Source organism: Channa argus, chromosome 1, assembly GCF_033026475.1.
Source record: "Channa argus isolate prfri chromosome 1, Channa argus male v1.0, whole genome shotgun sequence".
Taxonomy (NCBI): Eukaryota; Metazoa; Chordata; class Actinopteri; order Anabantiformes; family Channidae; genus Channa; species Channa argus.
In genome coordinates, this window is record NC_090197.1 from 6775762 (window position 1) to 6795440 (window position 19679).

Sequence of the window (19679 nt, forward strand, 5' to 3'; positions counted from 1 at the left end):
TTCATGTTGATGTGGTTTTGTACAAACACTAGCCTGAGAGATTTTGACTGGAAAACATGTTTTCATTTCAAAAGTTGTATGTCCTTTTATTTCTTGTAGTTTTCACGGTGTCAAATGAAGAGAGAGAAAGAGAGAGAGCGGAAAATAAATACTTACAGACACCTGTATGATGCGTGGGCAGTATTTCTTTGGACCAGTGTAGCTACAGGCCACATTATTAAGACCCCCAGTGTTAGTGTTGTACTGTTATGCACACAACATTGTGTAGTTGAAATCCTAAAGTACTCTGTGATCAGTCAGGAACTAACGTTTGCCTGATGTCAAGTGATAAAGAGTGAAGCAGAAGATTAAGTGAAATTATTGAATCTGAAATTAACAGGTATTAAATGAAACTCAAGACTGGACTAAACTGTCTTTGTTAGTTTTTCCTGTTTTTTGCTACTCTAACATGATCAGTTTTACCAAGGACGAACTGCTGATCATCAGGCAGCACACACCACAAAATCTTTTACCAGATTTCCAGTACTCAGACGTTTTGCTCAATGTTGTAGTCGGTGGAGCGGCTGCGCTGTATATCTCCAGGACGCGCAGACGGGGGAAGCGCGCTGGCGCTCTCGTGAAGCTCCGACAGCGCGGACTGAGAACGCCACTGCCTAGCATCCACCTGGCGAATCTTCGCTCTCTTCCCAACAAAACGGACGAACTTCTTCTGCTCTCCTGGACAAATAAGGACTTCTTCAACTCGGCTGTTTTGTGCTTCACGGAGACCTGGCTGAACGACGCCATTCCGGACAGCGTGTTAAGTCTGCCGGGCTTTCAGCTGTTTAGATCTGATCGCGACGCTGAATCAACGGGGAAATCGCGCGGCGGTGGGACGTGCTTCTACATTAACAACAGGTGGTGTTCAGATGTGACTGTGTTAAAGAAGATGTGCTGTTCCGATCTTGAATCACTCGTCATTAACTGTAAGCCGTTCTATTCACCGCGGGAGTTCTGCTCGTTCATTCTAGTCAGTGTTTATATCCCTCCGCAAGCGCACGTGAGCTCTGCTTTACAGTTACTCGCGAGCAACAACACCCGGACTCTGTTTTAATCATTCTCGGAGACTTTAATAAAGCAATTCTCTCACGTGAACTGCCAAAATACAGACAGCATGTCGCATGTCCCACCAGAGACAGTTACACATTGGATCACTGTTACACTGCAATAAAAGATGCATATCACTCTGTCCCACGGGCAGCTTTGGGGGTCTCTGATCACTGCTTAGTTCATCTCATACCGACCTACAGGCAGAAACTAAAATCAGCTAAACCCGTAGCAAAGACTGTAAAGAGATGGACTACAGAAACTGAGCAGGAACTACAAGCCTGCTTCCAATGCACTGATTGGAGTGTTTTTGAAGCTGCTGCCAACGATCTGGATGAGCTCACTGAGACTGTAACTTCATACATCAGTTTCTGTGAGGATATGTGCATTCCAACAAAGACTTATTTAACATTCAATAACAACAAGCCATGGTTCACTGCAAAACTCAGCCAGCTCCGTCAGGCCAAAGAAGATGCTCGCAGAAATGGGGACAGGGTCTTGTACAAACAGGCCAAATACACACTGGAAAAGGAGATCAGAGTAGCGAAAAGGAATTATTCTGATAATCTTCGGAAACAGTTCTCCTCTAACGACTCATCCTCCGTCTGGAGAGGTAAAAAAAAAGTCATTTAACCAGTTTGATCTGTGATCTTCTGATAGTTATGTTTAGATTAAATGAAATACATAAACTCAGATTTTGAGGTGACAGTAGTGTCACGGTTTTGGTTAGGGATGGACCCAAGAGAGGAGATGAACTAAAGTGCTTTTATTGACAGACTGAAAAGGGTAAACGGAAAATCGCTCCTAACAGGAGGGTACAGAAAACAGGTTCAGAACAGATAAGACAGACAAAACTATCCACAGGACCGGGACACGAGGGGCGTTAACATTATAGAAAATAGGAAGACAACAGAAACTAACGTCGACAACAAGAGAGGAACTTAGTTAACCAAAAATAAACACTAGACTCAGGAATAACAAGGCTGGAAAATCTAATAGTCTAAATGACCACACAGGGGAAAAACTGGGAGAGTAACAAACACAGGACATGGGGAAAAGCATATGCTACTAAATAAACAAGACAGGGATAAACATGAACTGACTAGTAACAGGTAATAAACGGAGGGGGACTAAGGAAAACTGATAAACAGGTAAACCAGATAAATAAGAAACATACATAAAAAAACAAACATAAAAGTCCCTATACAGGTAAACACATGGGGAAGTCTAATTAACAAACAGATAAACTAAATTAACGAGACACGGAAAAACAAAACTGCAAACAGGAATATGACCAAACCTCAGACCAAAGGGGAAAGATGCACAGGGTCCAGAATACAAAAGTCCAAGAGAAACAAGAGTCCATGAAACACACATTCAGCTTTTACCTAGAGTCCAGAGTCTGAGGGGTTTGTGAGGGTAATAACAACCACAATGACCACAAGAATCTGGCAGGGGAGTGAAGGGAAGACTGAACTTAAATAGAGGAGGGAACAGGTGCAAACAATGAGGGACAACGAGGGTAAAGCTGGGCAAAAAGAACCAGGGACAGGAAGTAAGGAGAAGGGGCCACAAAATAAAAGTCCAAAACCAGGAAGTGACCATGACAAGTAGCTTCACAGGACGTCTCTTCTTATTTCTCTGGACCCTGTTAAGACATTATAAAGCACCTTAAGTCAAGTTTGTGATACTGGGCTATAAAAAAATCTCTATTATATTTTATTTTACACTTCCATTCAAATATTATCTGAATGTAAACTACAGGATCATAATTATACATTATGATATGATGTGATCAGCTACAACATTAACAACACCTGGTGGTTTTAAATACAAATATCGTTCCTTCAAGTTCCTTTACTTTTGTACTTTATTAAATGTAGTTCATCTGCTTAGTACTTTTACTTGACTGTTGAGTTTGTGTATTTCTACCACCTCTGTACACAGTGTATCACAGTTTGCGGTGTTTGGGGTTGTGTAGCTGCAGATTGCTCAGAGTGGCCATGTTGATGATTGTCCTCCATCATGATATTAATAGTAATAATAATAGTATTGTAGCTGATGTTTGTAGTACTGTTATGTACACAGCATAGTGTATAGTGAAATAATGAAGTACTCACTGTGATCAGTTTGTCTGATGTCAACTGACAACTGACATTAAATTTGTAATAATACACCAATGATTTATAAATGACTTACTAGTTTATATGTCTGAAACCTAAAATATAAATGAAAGTTTACAGTAATATCTATTAAAATCTAATAAATATTGTAAATATAATAAAAATATAAACAGAAATACATTGGTTTATTATTTTGTAGTTGTCTCCCATATAATGGTATAAAAACAGCTCAACAGATTCTGTACAGTGACTGAAGACTCCATATGTGATTTTTCTTGGGTTTTCAGAAGTTACTGAATCAGCCAGATGTTACAAATAAATTAATGGAAAATAGGAAAATATCTTTTATCCTTAATACCTAATGTGTTGTCCCTGAACCATCTTTGTTTCTCACCATTTTTCTTCTTCCACCAGATGAAGAGTCCAGTGATGCAGACTGACAGCAGCATCAGTCCTACAACAACTCCAACGACAGCACCAGCAGGAACCTGTGAGGGAGGAACTGGAACCAGAACAGAAGATTATTGAACCTGGTTTCTCACACACTTGTTCAGATGTTCTGTGTTCACATAATTGTCACTGACTTTAAATTTGACAATGTTTTACAAACTAAAAAAAAAAAAGGAACATTCAATGGAATTATCTTTTAAAATAAGAGTCAAGACTTGACATCCTAACATCTTGTCAGAATTTGAACTGATAATTAATTCTTCATGGTGTAAAACTCTGGGTTGCAGTGTTCATATTCTCCCTGTGCTTGTGTAGGTTTCCTCCCACAGTCCAAAGACATGTTAGGTTAATAGGTGACTCTGAAATTGCCTGTAGATGTGAATGTGAGTGTGAATGTGTTTGTATGTTTCTCTGTGTTTGTTCTGAGATAGACTGGAGAGATGTCCAGGGTGGACCCTGACTCTCACCCCATGACAGCTGGGATAGGCTCCAACCCCCCCAAGACCCCAACCAGGATAAGCAATTAAAGATAATGGATGGATCAAACTCTGGGTTGCATTCAGGGTCTACTTTGTTTACCAGACAAACTGGTGTGTGTTTTCAAGTTTCATCACATCTGACTCCAGTCTTACCCCAGTTTGTTCTGATCACTGCTTTGTCCAGTCTAATGACACTGTCGTCCTCAACACCAGAGAGCTGAAACACACAGTCGTATCTCCTCCAGTCTTCAGGTTTGACTGATGAAATGTTCAGATCAACTCTCATCTGGAAGGTTCCATCATGGTTGGGGAGGATCTCTCCATGGTCCACGTCCTCATGAAGCTCCTCTCCATCTTTCCTCCAGAACATTGTGGCTCTGTCAGGGTAGAAACCTGTAGCGTGGCAGCTGACTGGAGAGGACGGAGACTTCCGGAGGAGAGACACTGAGGGAAGATCTGGAGAAAGAGGGAGAAAAGGTTAAAGAGAAAGAACGGATGAAAGAAGTAAACCATTGAGGCTGAGAAAGATCAGAAAAGGAAAAAGAAAAAGGACTAAATTCAATGGGGTCATATGAGAAGGAACAGAGAAAAGGGAAGAGAGTGAGAAACATTTAAAAAAATACTTCAGTGTGGTTATATGAACATAGTTGTGTCCATGAAATGTCCTCTGGTCATGTGATTCTACCTGTTCTCAACAAGAAGCTCTCCCCATAATTCAAAGCTAACTTCAGCCACACAGAACTAGTCTGAGTAAGAAGGTAAACAGTCTCTTCTAATCTGCCTTTGTCAGCCTCTAATTCCTGCTTTATGACGTCAGCCTCTGGTTTCTGACTGGTCCACTTTTGCTTCGTCACATCAAATGATATGAAGTCTTCTCCATCATAACCACCCTCCACAAGATAAGTGTTTCCGGTCTGTTCATCCGATTCACAGCTTTCCATGTACTGTAAAATGTGGACACCTGAGAGAGACAGAGATAATCAAATACAGTTTACAGTTTTTAAGTATTGCTCGTCTCCCAGTACTGCAGTTTGTTGATGATTTAAAACATTCAAGATTAAAACCACTTAATTAATCAAAGAGGGAAATGGCTTTAAATTGTTTATTTACCTTAAGAAAATGAGACTTTCCTTAACCCTGTTAAGGATCATTTAATGGTTCAAACAAATCGACCAATTATGAATGAAAAAGTACATTATACAGATTCCTTATGAAATGTGATGGAGAAAAATAATAAATATTCAAGTTCATGAAGATGGCACTAAGTGCACTAGGAAGTGTCCTTAGTTACTAGGAAGTGTCCTTAGTTACTAAGAAGTGTCCTTAGTTACACACCATCACTGGTAAAGAGCCAATATGTAGATTATGTTTGTTATTTACTGTCATGTTGGTCTCTTTAACCACTCTCCATGCACACATGCATTAATAATGATTATTTCATATCTTTACTTAAATAGTTTGACTTACACCAGTCAACCACAACACTAACACCATCTGGTTCATAAGTTAACATTATTTTTCCCATATTCACTTAACACCAATCGGTGGAGTTAATGATTAGTGAAGTGTCTAATCTGCCCCCAGTGAAAACTCCCTCCCATTACTTTCCAAGTGATGTAGAACATAGAACATACTGCACCTTCAGTTTGATTGAATTGCTGCATAATTCTGTCAAGTGTAGATTTAAAGAGTTTAGGCAGTATGTCGAAACACCATCGAGTGCACAGCTCCATTAGCCAAGGTTTGTCTTTGAACAGTTTTTTCCACACTTCCTGGTGTATTTCTATGGTTTTGTTGCTGTTGCAGTAACCTGCCTGAACGTCATCAACCAGGGCAACAATCATCAACTCTGGGAGGTTTTGGATTCCAGAAGATGCAGTGTAGAGAATCTTGAGGGAATGTTTCACTGTGAGACAACATAAAAATACATTCAGTATTCAGCCTTAATATACTGTACACATATTGTCCCAAATGGGACATTTACAGTGTGAACATATTCAGTTGAAGCCTAAAGTCTTTTCAAACTGAGGTAAAACTGTGGACGCAGGGACAAAGTGCAGACTGAAGTAAAGAGTTTAGAGATTGAAATGTGAACTTACCTGGTGATGAAACGTGACAGAAGAGAAGCAACAGAAATAACGACTTCATCCTGATTTGATCAAGAATCACGGAGAAATAATCGAGTTGCTTCGGTCTCTGTGAAAGATGGGAGTGGTTGGATATTTGGCACAAATCCCACAACGTCGCCAGATTTCAATGCTGCGATAATAAGAAAACAATGAAATAGTAAAGTAGAGACAAGATCCTAATACAAATGTCCTTAAAAAGCCATTTGTTTCATTGATGATACACCGCGTATTTAAATGAGTTTTCCTTTCTTTTGAGTTACATTACATGATAAATGTCTCCTCGTATGGACAGGTGTCAAACCTTCCAAAAGAATCAGGAAGGGACTTATCCAACACTTTACAACACGATCCGCGCACCTGTCTCTGAGGAACAAACGCTCCGCCGACAAAGTTAAGACGTGATTCACTTAGAAACGATCAGATAATAAAGCTCCCACGTATGTGTAACCACAAATGTCACTATGAAATTGTTACTTATCTGATTTGAATCCTGTTTTAACCCAGTGTTTTCTTGTCAACTATGATGTTAAAAACACTTACTTTCATTTAAAAACAGTAATACCATCAAAAATACCCCAGTATAAGTAAAAGTCTGTCAGTGACACTTTACTAAAGGGAACAGAACTGTAAAATACATAAGTAACAGCAAAATAATGTTTGTAATGTATCAAACATATAAATGTTGAATAGAGAAAGGTTCCTTTCAGAAATACATATTATACCATTTATATAATTATTGATGTTATCCTGTAACACTTTTTATAACATGGAAACTGTTACGCGATAACAGAAATCCTTAAAAATGGCAGCATTTAGTTCTACAGTGTGTCAGACCCTGTTAAAGTGCAGCAGCAGCTGTGAGACTGACACTCTGAGCTCATTTGTCCAGCTTTGACCTTGTCCAGCCTAGAAGTTCAGGTCTTGGACCCAAACTGCAGCCTCATTGTTAAATAGGATTAAAATCTGAAGTCAGCTGCTGGAGACGAGTATGAATGTGTCATGATTTGTGCATTAGAATGTACTGTACTTTGTGTACTTTAGTGTGTTTTTTTTATACTTGGCACCTCTGTAGGCAGTTTTGTAAGAACAACATTGAGCAATTTCTTATTCAGGAAATACTAATAATTTGAGACACACAACACAATACGCTCTCATTACCAACCGTACTACTGTCAAAGCCAAAGGCAAATAGGTCTCATTATAATTTCTGCATGTTCCACGTCTTCATGAGATTTTTAGTTTTATAACAATTATCATTGAGAAACATAATAAATCTTTTTTTTGAATATACAGCAAAGTGCAAACATCAACTCAGCTCTATGTAGAAAGTTTTTAATCCTAAAGTATTAATTAAAGTATTTCTACACCTGATTACATCATTACACTACATCAGGTCACCTGATTCTACCTTTTCTCTGCAGAAAGATCTTCCTGTAGTTCACATAGTCCTTCAGGAATTAAGGGCAATAACTGGTGAGTAATATGTTACTTGAATAAAAACAAACAAACATTGTTTTAACCCCACGTATGTTTGTAGGTTGCAGCCTGTTCTGAGAAACAGCCACCTCTGCTTCTTCTGGTCCAGTGTTATGAAGTCTTCTCCATCAGAACCAAACTGTTGATGTCCAACAATGTCTTCAGTCTCATCTTTACATTAAGAGCCAAACATCTCCTGCAAAATGTGAACATCTGGGTCACAGAGACTTCAGTCAACAAGGGTTGTAGTCAGTTGTAACAGATATTAGGAAATAACTACTATGTACACACTTTCTCATTTTCAACTTTATTATCGGACTGAGGGTGTTTACTTTTCTCTTAAACCAATCAGATTCTGCCACAGTCTCTGTGAGCCAATCATCTCATAGCTGTCTACATTTAAATCAATGCTGGCTTCTAAAATTTCTGTGTCTACATACATGTTTGTAGGGAACATAACAAAGTACATGACTGTGTAGATGCACATGTTTCAAATTTGATTTACAGTCAGATAGAATTTATTAAAGTATGTTTATGTTGTGTATCTATATACTTGTGTAAAAAGTTAATATATAGAAATAACTAAACAAAACACAGTAGCTACAGTATAAAAGAGAGACAAGCCTCCACGTTTGTTACAGTGCTGTTCTACATTCTCTAATTCTGCTTTTGAGGACACACGTGACAATCAAGACGAAAAACTCAAATATTATCTGAATGTAAACTACAGGATCATAATTATACATTATGATATAATCTGATCAGCTACAACATTAACAACACCTGGTGGTTTTAAAATACAAATATTATGTTTTTATATGTGTTGTGTACTTTATTAAAATGTAGATTATCTGCTTAGTACTTCTACTTGAGTATTGAGTGTGTGTGTACTTCTACCACCTCTGTACACAGTGTATCACAGTTTGCAGTGTTTGGAGCTGTGTAGCTGCAGATTGCTCAGAGTGACCATGCTGACGATTGTCCTCCATCATAATATTAATAGTAATAGTATTGTAGCTGATGTTTGTAGTACTGTTATGTACACAGCATAGTGTATAGTGAAATATTGAAGTACTCACTGTGATCAGTTTGTTAGTTGTGAACTGATAAAGTTGACAACTGACATTGGGGATTTATTGTAATAATCATTTGGAGAAAGAGGGAGAGAAGGTTAAAGAGAAAGAACGGATGAAAGAAGTAAACCATGGAGGCTGAGAAAGGTAAATGAAAAAAAAAAAAGGAAAAACAAAAAGGACTAAATTCAATGGGGTGATATGAGAAGGAACAAAGAAAAGGGAAGAGAGTGAGAAACATTAAAAAAAAATACTTCAGTGTGGTTATATGAACATAGTTGTGTCCATGAAATGTCCTCTGGTCATGTGATTCTACCTGTTCTCAACAAGAAGCTCTTCCCATAATTCAAAGCTAACTTCAGCCACACAGAACAAGTCTGAGTAAGAAGGTAAACAGTCTCTTCTATTCTGCCTTTGTCAGCCTCTAATTCCTGCTTTATGACGTCAGCCTCTGGTTTCTGACTGGTCGACTTTTGCTTCGTCACATTGAATGATATGAAGTCTTCTCCATCATAACCACCCTCCACAAGATAAGTGTTTCCGGTCTGTTCATCCGATTCACAGCTTTCCATGTACTGTAAAATGTGGACACCTGAGAGAGACAGAGATAATCAAATACAGTTTACAGTTTTTAAGTATTGAGGGAAACGGCTTTAAATTGTTTATTTACCTTAAGAAAATGAGACTTTCCTTAACCCTGTTAAGGATCATTTAATGGTTCAAACAAATCAACTAATTATAAATGAAAAAAGTACATTATACAGATTCCTTCTGAAATTTGATGGAGAAAAAGAATAAATAAATTCATATATATTCAAGTAAAGTACAAGTTCATGAAGATGTCACTAAGTGCACTAGGAAGTGTCCTTCGTTACTAGGAAGTGTCCTTCGTTACTAGGAAGTGTCCTTAGTTACTAGGAAGTGTCCTTAGTTACTAGGAAGTGTCCTTAGTTACACACTATCACTGGTAAAGAGCCAATATGTAGATTATGTTTGTTATTTACTGTCATGTTGGTCTCTTTAACTACTCTCCATGCACACATGCATTAATAATGATTATTTCATATCTTTACTTAAATAGTTTGACTTACACCAGTCAACCACAACATTAACACCATCTGGTTCATGAGTTAACATTGTTTTTCCCATATTCACTTAACACCACTAGGTGGAGTTAATGATTAGTGGAGTGTGTGTTTTCAAGATGAGGTCATGAAGCAGAAATAAGTTCACACTTTCATTCTTGTGCTGTGGATCAGTGTGTTGTGGTCTTGATATGTCATTTCTGTGAGGAGCAGCCATGTCATGTAATTCAAGCTCAGAGCCCCTGTCACCTTTAATCTGCCCCCAGTGAAAACTCCCTCCCATTACTTTCCAAGTGATGTAGATGTCTGGCTGATGTGCAATAATTGTATAATATATAAATAATATATATAAATAATTTTAATTTGTGTATCTTAAGGCTGTAAGAATAATACATATTGGGAGGGACACTGCATGTCTGACATGTTCAGGTTAGAGACGACACTGCTGCAGCAACAACAGCTGGAGAGAGAGGGAGAGGGAGGACTGTGCACAGAGAGGCACAGTCACTGTGTGTGTACTGTAGAAAGCAGCTGAAGATGAATAAAAACAACAGGAAACATCCGCACATTGAGGGAAAGCAGATTGGAACCTGGGTAACTTTGTTGAAAACCTATGGTTTAGAAAGTGGATTAAGCTAAATAGTTCAGCCCTTCTCAACAAGACAGAGCAGCTGAACTGACTGGGTCTTTATCAGAACATGATGGAAACTTTGTTGTTGTTGCTTCTCTTCTGTAGTGTGTCATCATCAGGTAAGGTCCCATCTCAAATCTTAGAGTTTACTTCAATGTCCACTCTGCTCTGTGATCTGTTCCTGTCTCACGTTAAGTCAGTTTCATTTTTACTTCAACTCAGACAACTGGTTTAAAACCAGTTATATACTGTAGGTGTTATATTTATGAGTGAAATGTTTGATTTGCCATCAAGTGTTCATGTCTTTAATGTTTGTCCCTCAGTGAGACACTCCCTGAACTATTTGATCACTGCATCTACTGGACTCCCAACCGTCCCAGAGTTTATGGCTGTTTTGCTGGTTAATGACCTTCAGTCATGTTACTGCAGCAGCAACAAAACTCTGGAAGTAAAACACGATGCGTGGAAACAGTTATTTGATGACACTAAGCTGTGGGACTGGGTGAAAGAACAATGTTTTGACATTCTGCCTGACCTCTACAAATCCAGACTTCATAGATTCATGCAGCACTTTAACCAAAGTACAGGTACAGTATGTTCTGTGTTATAGCCCCTTTATTTATATTTTACCTTCTACACTGCTCTTTCTTTCAGCACAAGTGTTACACAACATACATGCTGTTACAATGAAGGCAAACCCTTCCAATGAGATCTCCAGACAGAATAATTTCTTCCTTTTTACGTCACTACAGCTGCAGCTGCTCAGCATATTTTTGAAATCTAACCCAGATGTGCATTCACGAGTGTTTTCTCACATGAGATGTTATTGTTAGATTAAACCAGAATTCTCTTCAAAAATGAGTGAGACTAAATTGTGAGCATGTTTGAATAAAGTTTGTAATGCAGTGTTTGTTCTGTAGCCGTAACATTTTTGTATCCTTAATGAAATCTTAAACATGAGGTAGGGTCTTCATTGATGCTAATTGTAAGTGTAGCAGACATGCTTTTAGGATGTCTGCTAACAGCTGTTTCAGAACAAGTTTTAAACAGTTACGATTCTGTGGCTGCAGTGCAAAAGATTTACTGGACAGGGAAAAGCAAAACCCTGTGACACATCCAACAGAGTCACATGTGCAGACTATGCTCTGAATATCTTAGTTTAACCCACAAGTGGTCTTCAGGTTGCTTCTGAGAATGATGGTCCCTGGGTCACAGTTAGTAGAAAACCCCTGTTTTAAACAGATATGTATCTTAGTTGTAAAGTGACCTTCTAACCAAGATGATGAATTTGGTGACTTGTAGCTTTGAGTGCAGCATAAATGGAAGTCTGACTTCACAAAACAATAGTTGGAAAGTTGTGGTTTTTACAATTCTCAGTATTGACAGACCATAACGTGACACCCAGACAACACACATTCAAACAGCTGATGGCATTAATACCAGGGGCTGGTATCACAAAACAAAGTTACTGTGTTATTCAAGCTAACTTAAGCGTTAACTTGGGCTTTTCTGTAAACAAAGCTGATCAGATCCACAGAAACAACTAGACCCTAGGAATCTATCCAAGAATACAGGTCTGGCTCTGTGTTATATACAGTGATGCACCAAGTAGATCAACGGCTTTTGGCTTGTCCCCTCTGGGTCAACACATTGGAATGTTTTCCGCACGTTGATTTAGCATGGGTTTCTAGGCCTGATGCTCTACCCTCCCATTTTATCCGGGTTCGGGACGGGCACTTAATGGCCGGGCGGGGCCACACCTGGGGGCCTGGAATTCAAACCCTTAGCCTTCTGCATCTCAACCCAATGCTCTACCACTGACCCACCAGGCCCCTATACAGTGTAACCAATCCTAAATGAGGAGGAGAGGGACACATCAAAGATCCCCACTGGTCATCTGTGCAATCTGGAGCATGGTTAAAATCATCTTTGCACAGAATAAAACATTTAAATCTCTATTGTCTGTCTGTTTCTCTCAGGTGTCCATGTTTTACAGGTGATGCGTGGCAGTGAATGGGACAATAAGACTGGAGAGGTCAGTGGTTTTATGAAGTGTGGTTATGATGGAGAAGACTTAATGACACTGAACCTGTCCACAAAGACATGGATCCCTCTGAAAGGACAAGCTGACATTATCAAAAAGCAGTGGGATGCTGACACAGGGTCAAATAATGAGCGTGTGAACTTCATCACTCAGATTTATCCTCAGTGGCTGAAGATGTATTTGAGTTATGGGAATAAATCTCTGCTGAAACCAGGTAAAGTTACTCGGCCTGATGTCTTTTCATGAACACAACTATGTTCACAAAGTAGAAACACTGATTTGCAAACTTATCAATCTGATCTTTACCATCTTTTTGGTAAATTTTGTCACTTTGTCACAAGAAGATCTCACTTTGCTCCATTTAATGATCCTATTTGGGGGGGTCTTTTTTTTACCCTGTGACATCATTTTCAGTCATTACATTTGGTCAATTCTGTGGCTAGAAATTAATTTTCATTTACAGATTTACATTATTAGTATACAACAGTTGTTGTTTAATAGAAGAGAGTCCGTACATGCAGTTCATTTACTTGAAGCAAAGGTTGTTCACATGTGAGACTAACTTACCTGTTATATCGCGAGTCGAACTTTAACATTCAGAATCTACAAACTGAAGAAAACCCACATTATATGATTTCCATAAAGATCTACATGATTAGTAGCATCATTGTCTCCATGTGATTATAGTTTAATATCTTAACATCTTTTTGATAGATTGGCCCTGAGTTTTTGTCAGATATTCATAGATTGCAGACAATGGACCACATTTTAGGGCAGCACATACAAATGATCTAAAACAATTTGTGTCATTCAAAAATGTTCTTGTACTCAGTGTTTCTCTTAGCTACAAACAAAAGTCCCAACTGGACTTATCATGCATGTCATAAACAGAATAATTGCTGTTCTTCACAGCAGAAAACATGCAATTGACTTGATGATTACAGTGACTTCATCTAAATGTTCTTGTTTTCTTTAAGGAAACTTCTCCAGTCTTCATTCAAGTTGATAGTGTTAGTCTGTTACCTGCCATGAGCCTGTTTCTTTGTAACCTCCTGTTAGGAGCAATTTCTGTTTGTCATCGAGTTCTTACCAATAAATGCTTTTGTTAGTTCAGTCCCTCACTATGCAGATGACACAATTATTTACATATATGCTCCTTTTGTAGCACAGGTGATTGAAGAACTTCAGTTTGCATTTCAATCATGCCCAGAAAACAAAGTTTATGGTTTTATCAACAGTTTCCCTGCAAAATATTCATAAGAATATATACATCTGTTGGTACATTGATTGAAATGATGTCTTTCTACAAGTACTTGGGGATATGGATTAATGAAAAGCTTTCATTTAATAGACATATTTTTCACTTCTAACTAAGAAACTCAAAATGAACATTGGCTTTTATTTTCACTTTCCACTGCATTCTCTATGATTTAGTTGGCTGGACATCATTAACTTCGTAGAAAGTAACATTGGTATATGTTCACCTGTAAAGCTTGGTGGGGTACCCTCCTTTCTGGCAGTTCTCGTTGTTATAATAATGTTTGCGGTTGTTCCTCAGGCTTGGACAAACCTTGGCAAAACATCATTTTAGATGATTATTGAATAATCTCCAAAAAAACTCCTAAACTAAAAACATTCATGGCCATTAATGATTTTAGGAGTATCATAAAGAATGCAGTGAAGAAGTGTCGGTATAGCTGTCATTCTGTTTTATTGTTTATGTATTTTGTATGGCTGCTACTGTACTTTACTGCCTGGTGTCACTTGCAAGAGAGATTCCTGATTTCAATGGAATTTTCCTGGTTAAATAAAGGTAAAAAATGAATAGTAATAAAATGAAATAACATTTTTCTAATCGTGTTGGCTCCTTTTTAATGTTGATGCCAACTCAGCTTAGTTAAAAAGAAATTTAGGACAAAGATACAAAATGTTCTTGCATGGGGTTCAGTGGACGTATATTCTAATGATTTATCATCACCAGCCGGATACATATGTTAAGTTTGCTTTTAAATTTTCAGCACATATTGATGGTTTCACTATAAATCAAATTGATGTGTCTTTACTCTGTCTTTATTTGCTTCTCTTATCCCCCTTTTCTCTTGATACATCATTATTGAATTTCACCTTGTATCATTTCTTTCCTGTTTGCCTTTTCTCACATTTCTCCACCTCCTTCACCTTCTCTCACTTTCTCTTCCTCCATGGTCTCAGTTCCTCTTTCCCACTTTCCACCGTTTCTCAGTGGAGCTCCACATACTTTATCATACAGAAGTTTTCAGTTTGTATCTCTCTCTACTCTAGTTCCTCCCTCAGTGTCTCTCCTCCAGAAGTCTCCGTCCTCTCCAGTCAGGTGCCACGCTACAGGTTTCTACCCTGAAAGAGCCACAATGTTCTGGAGCAAAGATGGAGAGGAGCTTCATGAGGACGTGGACCATGGAGAGATCCTCCCCAACCATGATGGAAGCTTCCAGATGAGAGTTGATCTGATGAACATTTCGTCAGTCAAACCTGAAGACTGGAGGAGATACGACTGTGTGTTTCAGTTTTCTGGTGTTAAAGTCATAATTACCAAACTGAACGAAGCAGTGATCAGAACAAACTTGGGTAAGACTGTAAGTCAGATGTAATGAAACTTAAACACACATGTTTAGTTTGTAAAACACTGTCAAGGTCAAAGATCGTGACAATTATGTAAACACAGAACATTTGTGAGAAATCAGGTTCAGTAATCTTCTGTTCTGGTTCCAGTTCCTCCCTCACAGGTTCCTGTTGGTGCTGTCATTGGAGTTGTTGTAGGACTGATGCTGCTGTCAGTCTGCATCACTGGACTCTTCATCTGGAGGAAGAAAAGAAAAGGTAAGAAACACCACTGCTGGATTTAATATGTTGGTTCAACTCAGGGACAACACATTAAGTAATAAGGGTAAAAGATATGTTATAATTTTCTGTTAATTTATTTGTACGATCTTAGATTTATTTTAATAGATATTACTATAAACTTTTATCTGTGTTTCAGGTTTCAGACATATAATCTAGTAAGTTTTTCTGATCCAATTTATTTATAAATCATTGTTGTATTATTATGAATTTAATATGCTTGTTATTATTACCATTAGTAGTTGATCAATAATTTATGTCCAGTCTTTTATTTAAATAATTCAATAATTTTACTTAATTTTCTGCTTCAGACTCTCAGTTGATATGATAGTTGACATCAGACAAACTGATCACAGTGAGTACTTCATTATTTCAACTAAAATATGCTGTGTACATACCAGTACTACAAACATCAGCTACAATATTATTACTATGAATATTATGATGGAGGACAAGCGTCAGCATGGCCACTCTGAGCAATCTGCAGCTACACAGCCCCAAACACTGCAAACTGTGATACACTGTGTACAGAGGTGGTAGAAGTACACACACACTCAATACTCAAGTAAAAGTACTAAGCAGATAATCTACATTTTAATAAAGTACAAAACACATATAAAAACATAATATTTGTATTTTAAAACCACCAGGTGTTGTTAATGTTGTAGCTGATCAGATTATATCATAATGTATAATTATGATCCTGTAGTTTACATTCAGATAATATTTGAGTGGAAGTGTAAAATAAAATAAATTGAGCCCAGTGTCACAAACTTGCCTTAAGGTGCTTTATAATGTGTCTTAACAGGGTCCAGAGACATAAGAAGAGACGTCCTGTGAAGCTACTGTGACATCAAACCTGAGTTTGTGTTTTAATTTAATCTGAACATATAACTATCAGATCACAGATGAATCAAACTGGTTAAGTGAGAGTGTTTTTACATCTGAAGACACAATAATGAAACAGCTGATTTTATTAATCTGGTTGTCAACTCTTTTGTCCAATATGTCATTAAAAATGTTTGTGTTTGCACATAATGCACAGACAGAAATGTCACCTTTAACACCAGGTGATATTTTTATTTTAAAATGTATTAATTTCATGCTGTTTGTGAAGCACCTTCAGGAGTCACTGTGCAGGTAAATAGAATTAATTTGATATCTGTGAAATCTGATATGACTGAACAGTTTTCATTTGTTCTTGTGAGTTTGTGATCATTTCATTGTCTATTAAAATGTGTTATGATGTTTTAAATGTGACATTTAATATGTATGAAGTCATTTGTCATTTGATTCAGAATAAAAGAGAAAATATTTCATATTTCTAGCTGCTGTGTTCAATCTGTCTCCTAATGTCCATTTAATGCTCATTGTCTGTTGGAATTGTATCATTTTTAACAAACACATTGTGTTGTACTTTTTTCAGCTGGCAGTCATGTAGTTAGAGTCAGATACTTGTAGATACTTGTACTAGTGGATCTGACTTTATTTTCATTTTTTATTTTTATTTATTTTTTTGTCGTGATGCTTTGTTGCTTCAGGGTCTGGGTGACTTTCCATAACTGAGGGGAACATGATGCTGTGGCAGGACCTTAAACACGTTGTTCTCATTTGTCTCCAGTGTGTCTGAAGAAGATTGGACCACTGCACCTCTAATACTGAACTCCAGTTATCTAAAGTGTTTGTTGCTGCTAAATGTGGCAGGTATCAGGTTATTAGGTCAAATGAGCTCAAAGTGACTTATTTACTTCAGTAAGTGCATTTAACATTTAAACCTACTTTGTGTTTAGTCTTTGTATTAGATTTTCTGTAGTTTATGATGAGATGAACCACATTCCCCTTTTCCCATTTCTCAGGTCACAGCACATGTTCAGGTCTTTATTCTCCTATTTATATTGTCCGTTTTGCTCATCTTGCAGACAGACAGAGCCTCTTTCAGTTGGTTTAAACCTCATCCTTCCCAAATCTCTCATCCTGCAGCTCTTTTGCCTTATACTTTATCATTTGTTTCTTTGTTTCCTTTGCTATATTTTTTAAGACAACTCCACACTCTACATCCACACATGCAGTGTTTAATATTTTTTCCATAAGCTGATGAACCAGCTTCCAATCTAAATTCGGGGAGCAGACACCCTCTCTACTTTTAAGACTAGGCTTAAAACTTTCCTTTTTGATAAAGCTTATAGTTAAAACTGCTTTTCTCTATACATTTACTTGTCACCACTGTATGCCATTAATTCTGTGTCCTACATCCTGTAGGATGCTTTGTTGTTGCTTTTTTGTTGTTTAGTTGTTGCTTTTCTTGTTGTTTTGTTGTTGCTTTTTGTTGTTGTTTTGTTGTTGCTCTTTTCTTTTCTCTCTTCACTTTCCACTCACCCCAACCGGTCAAGGCAGATGGCCGCCCACCCTGAGCCTGGTTCTGCTGGAGGTTTCTCCCAATAAAGGGAGTTTTTCCTCTCCACTGTTGCCTAGGGCTTGCTCAAGGGGGAATTGTTGGGTTGCTTCTACATACTTGTGTAGTCTGGACTTTATTCTGTAAAGTGCCTTGAGATGACTTTGTTGTAATTTGGTGCTATATAAATAAAGTTGAATTGAATTGAATTGATTTGAATTGATGAAAAATCGTAAGCAGCTGCTGAAGTGACATAACATTAATTTAATTTATTGTCAGCATTTAAATAAATTCAGCCTGTTGCAGTTTGGCTCAGGTGCTTTTGGGCTTTAGACACAAAGAAGCTCAGTCAGTCCTCATTCTCTTCTCCTCTGCATGACTGATAATCTGGTCACAGCTGATACGGCTCATGTTCGTGTTCATTTGGATCCACTTGGGTCTGGCACAGTCCTGAGACCTGCTCCTGTGAAACAAGACTCTTCCAGTTTTGAGCTAAATTTATAATTGGGGGAGTTTTCTTACTTGGACTTACTTACACATTAAACATTTACTTGTACTAGTAAGAACTCGTTCTAAGACCTTTGTCCTTCATTTCCGGACATATTTGTCATAGTTTCAGTGTTGGATGGAGTTCAGGTGCATCAGTGTGACTGCAGCATAAAGAAAGCAGAATTAAAGCAGGACTGGGTCCAGAAAGTTCCGGAAGCAAACACACATTTTATATTTTTATATAAAGTCAAACACCATAACTTACACCAGGTGGTCAGACTGCTCAACTTTTTAACCCATAAATGTTATGACAGACCCAAAACCTCAGGGGATTTAAAGCCCTACTTTTACTACATACATTAAAATACAAAACACAAAAGAATAAAGATGAACTTACTAAGACCACAAGCAGACAAATGTCCAAAGTCCCAGCAGAATGAGCAGCAGCAGCCTCCCACACCTGCTTCACATTTCTCCTCTCTCCACCGCCCTACATGAGTCCTAGTGTCTACCTGCCACATAAGTCACAATTTATAGTGACATTTGTGGATCTACAGACGTGGGAACTTCATTTCCTAATTGTTCTTTAATGTTTGTTCCTCAGAAACACATTTGTGTATCGTGTTGTGAAGTGGGTCCCGTTATAAGTCACTTCCTGATCTGTCCAGAGGGGGGAGACATTTAACATGTAATGTAACTCAAAAGAAAGGAAAACTCATTTAAATACGCGGTGTATCATCAATGAAACAAATGGCTTTTTAAGGACATTTGTATTAGGTTCTTGTCTCTACTTTACTATTTCATTGTTTTCTTATTATCGCAGCATTGAAATCTGGCGACGTTGTGGGATTTGTGCCAAATATCCAAACACTCCCATCTTTCACAGAGACCGAAGCAACTCGATTATTTCTCCGTGATTCTTGATCAAATCAGGATGAAGTCGTTATTTCTGTTGCTTCTCTTCTGTCACGTTTCATCACCAGGTAAGTTCACATTTCAATCTCTAAACTCTTTACTTCAGTCTGCACTTTGTCCCTGCGTCCACAGTTTTACCTCAGTTTGAAAAGACTTTAGACTTTAGGCACCGGTGGCAGTCGTCGTTAACCGGGGCCCCGACCGGGTTATGGAAGTCGTTGTCACGACTCGCATTTTCAATTTGTCCTGTGCTTTACGTCGGATGCCCTTCCTGACACAACCCTCTGCATTTATCCAGACTTGGGACTGAAACAAGAAGACACTGGCTTGTGCCCCCTTGTGGTTGCATTAGCTCCACAAAGTAACAAACATTAACATTTGGGATTTTGTAACAATGTTGTGGATCAAGTAAAAAGCAGAGGGGGAGGTT

At 38.0% G+C, this 19679-nt stretch overlaps 4 protein-coding genes across 9 annotated transcripts in view; 3 read left to right on the top strand and 1 right to left on the bottom strand.

Moving 5' to 3' along the window:
• The window catches only part of LOC137101015 (major histocompatibility complex class I-related gene protein-like), a 207927-nt gene that overhangs the window by 21090 nt on the left and 167158 nt on the right, over window positions 1–19679 (top strand). The window lies entirely within an intron of this gene.
• On the bottom strand, window positions 1840–8959 carry LOC137100709 (major histocompatibility complex class I-related gene protein-like). Of its 4 annotated transcripts, none has more exons than XM_067478547.1 (7): window positions 7833–8959; window positions 6238–6397; window positions 5778–6044; window positions 4824–5099; window positions 4292–4594; window positions 3604–3711; window positions 1840–2734 (listed from the first exon to the last, which is right to left on the bottom strand). In XM_067478547.1, exons 2-7 carry the CDS (start codon window positions 6284–6286, stop codon window positions 2703–2705), a joined length of 1035 nt encoding a protein of 344 aa, XP_067334648.1. In that variant the 5' UTR covers window positions 6287–6397; window positions 7833–8959; the 3' UTR covers window positions 1840–2702. The 4 variants fall into 4 exon arrangements, with proteins under 4 accessions (XP_067334648.1, XP_067334646.1, XP_067334649.1 ...); XM_067478545.1 differs by lacking the exon at window positions 7833–8959 and adding an exon at window positions 7676–7807; XM_067478548.1 differs by lacking the exon at window positions 7833–8959 and adding an exon at window positions 6533–6648.
• Window positions 10348–19679, top strand: part of LOC137100452 (major histocompatibility complex class I-related gene protein-like) — a 185966-nt gene continuing 176634 nt past the window's right edge. Inside the window, exons 1-8 of one of the 3 annotated variants that reach the window (XM_067478296.1) lie at window positions 10349–10651; window positions 10856–11119; window positions 12512–12790; window positions 14788–15180; window positions 15325–15432; window positions 15593–15611; window positions 15765–15808; window positions 16262–16774. In XM_067478296.1, coding sequence (XP_067334397.1) covers window positions 10600–10651; window positions 10856–11119; window positions 12512–12790; window positions 14788–15180; window positions 15325–15432; window positions 15593–15611; window position 15765 — 1116 coding nt within the window. In that variant the 5' untranslated portion in view covers window positions 10349–10599 and the 3' untranslated portion in view covers window positions 15766–15808; window positions 16262–16774. Of the gene's footprint in view, window positions 10652–10855; window positions 11120–12511; window positions 12791–14787; window positions 15181–15324; window positions 15433–15592; window positions 15612–15764; window positions 15809–16261; window positions 16775–19679 lie in introns of those variants that run through there. The other 2 variants (XM_067478292.1, XM_067478303.1) reach the window with 2 other exon arrangements.
• Window positions 18869–19679, top strand: part of LOC137100410 (triggering receptor expressed on myeloid cells 1-like) — a 126629-nt gene continuing 125818 nt past the window's right edge. Inside the window, exon 1 of the mRNA XM_067478235.1 lies at window positions 18869–19317. Within this exon, the coding sequence (XP_067334336.1) occupies window positions 19269–19317 (49 nt within the window). The 5' untranslated portion in view covers window positions 18869–19268. The remainder of the gene's footprint in view (window positions 19318–19679) is intronic.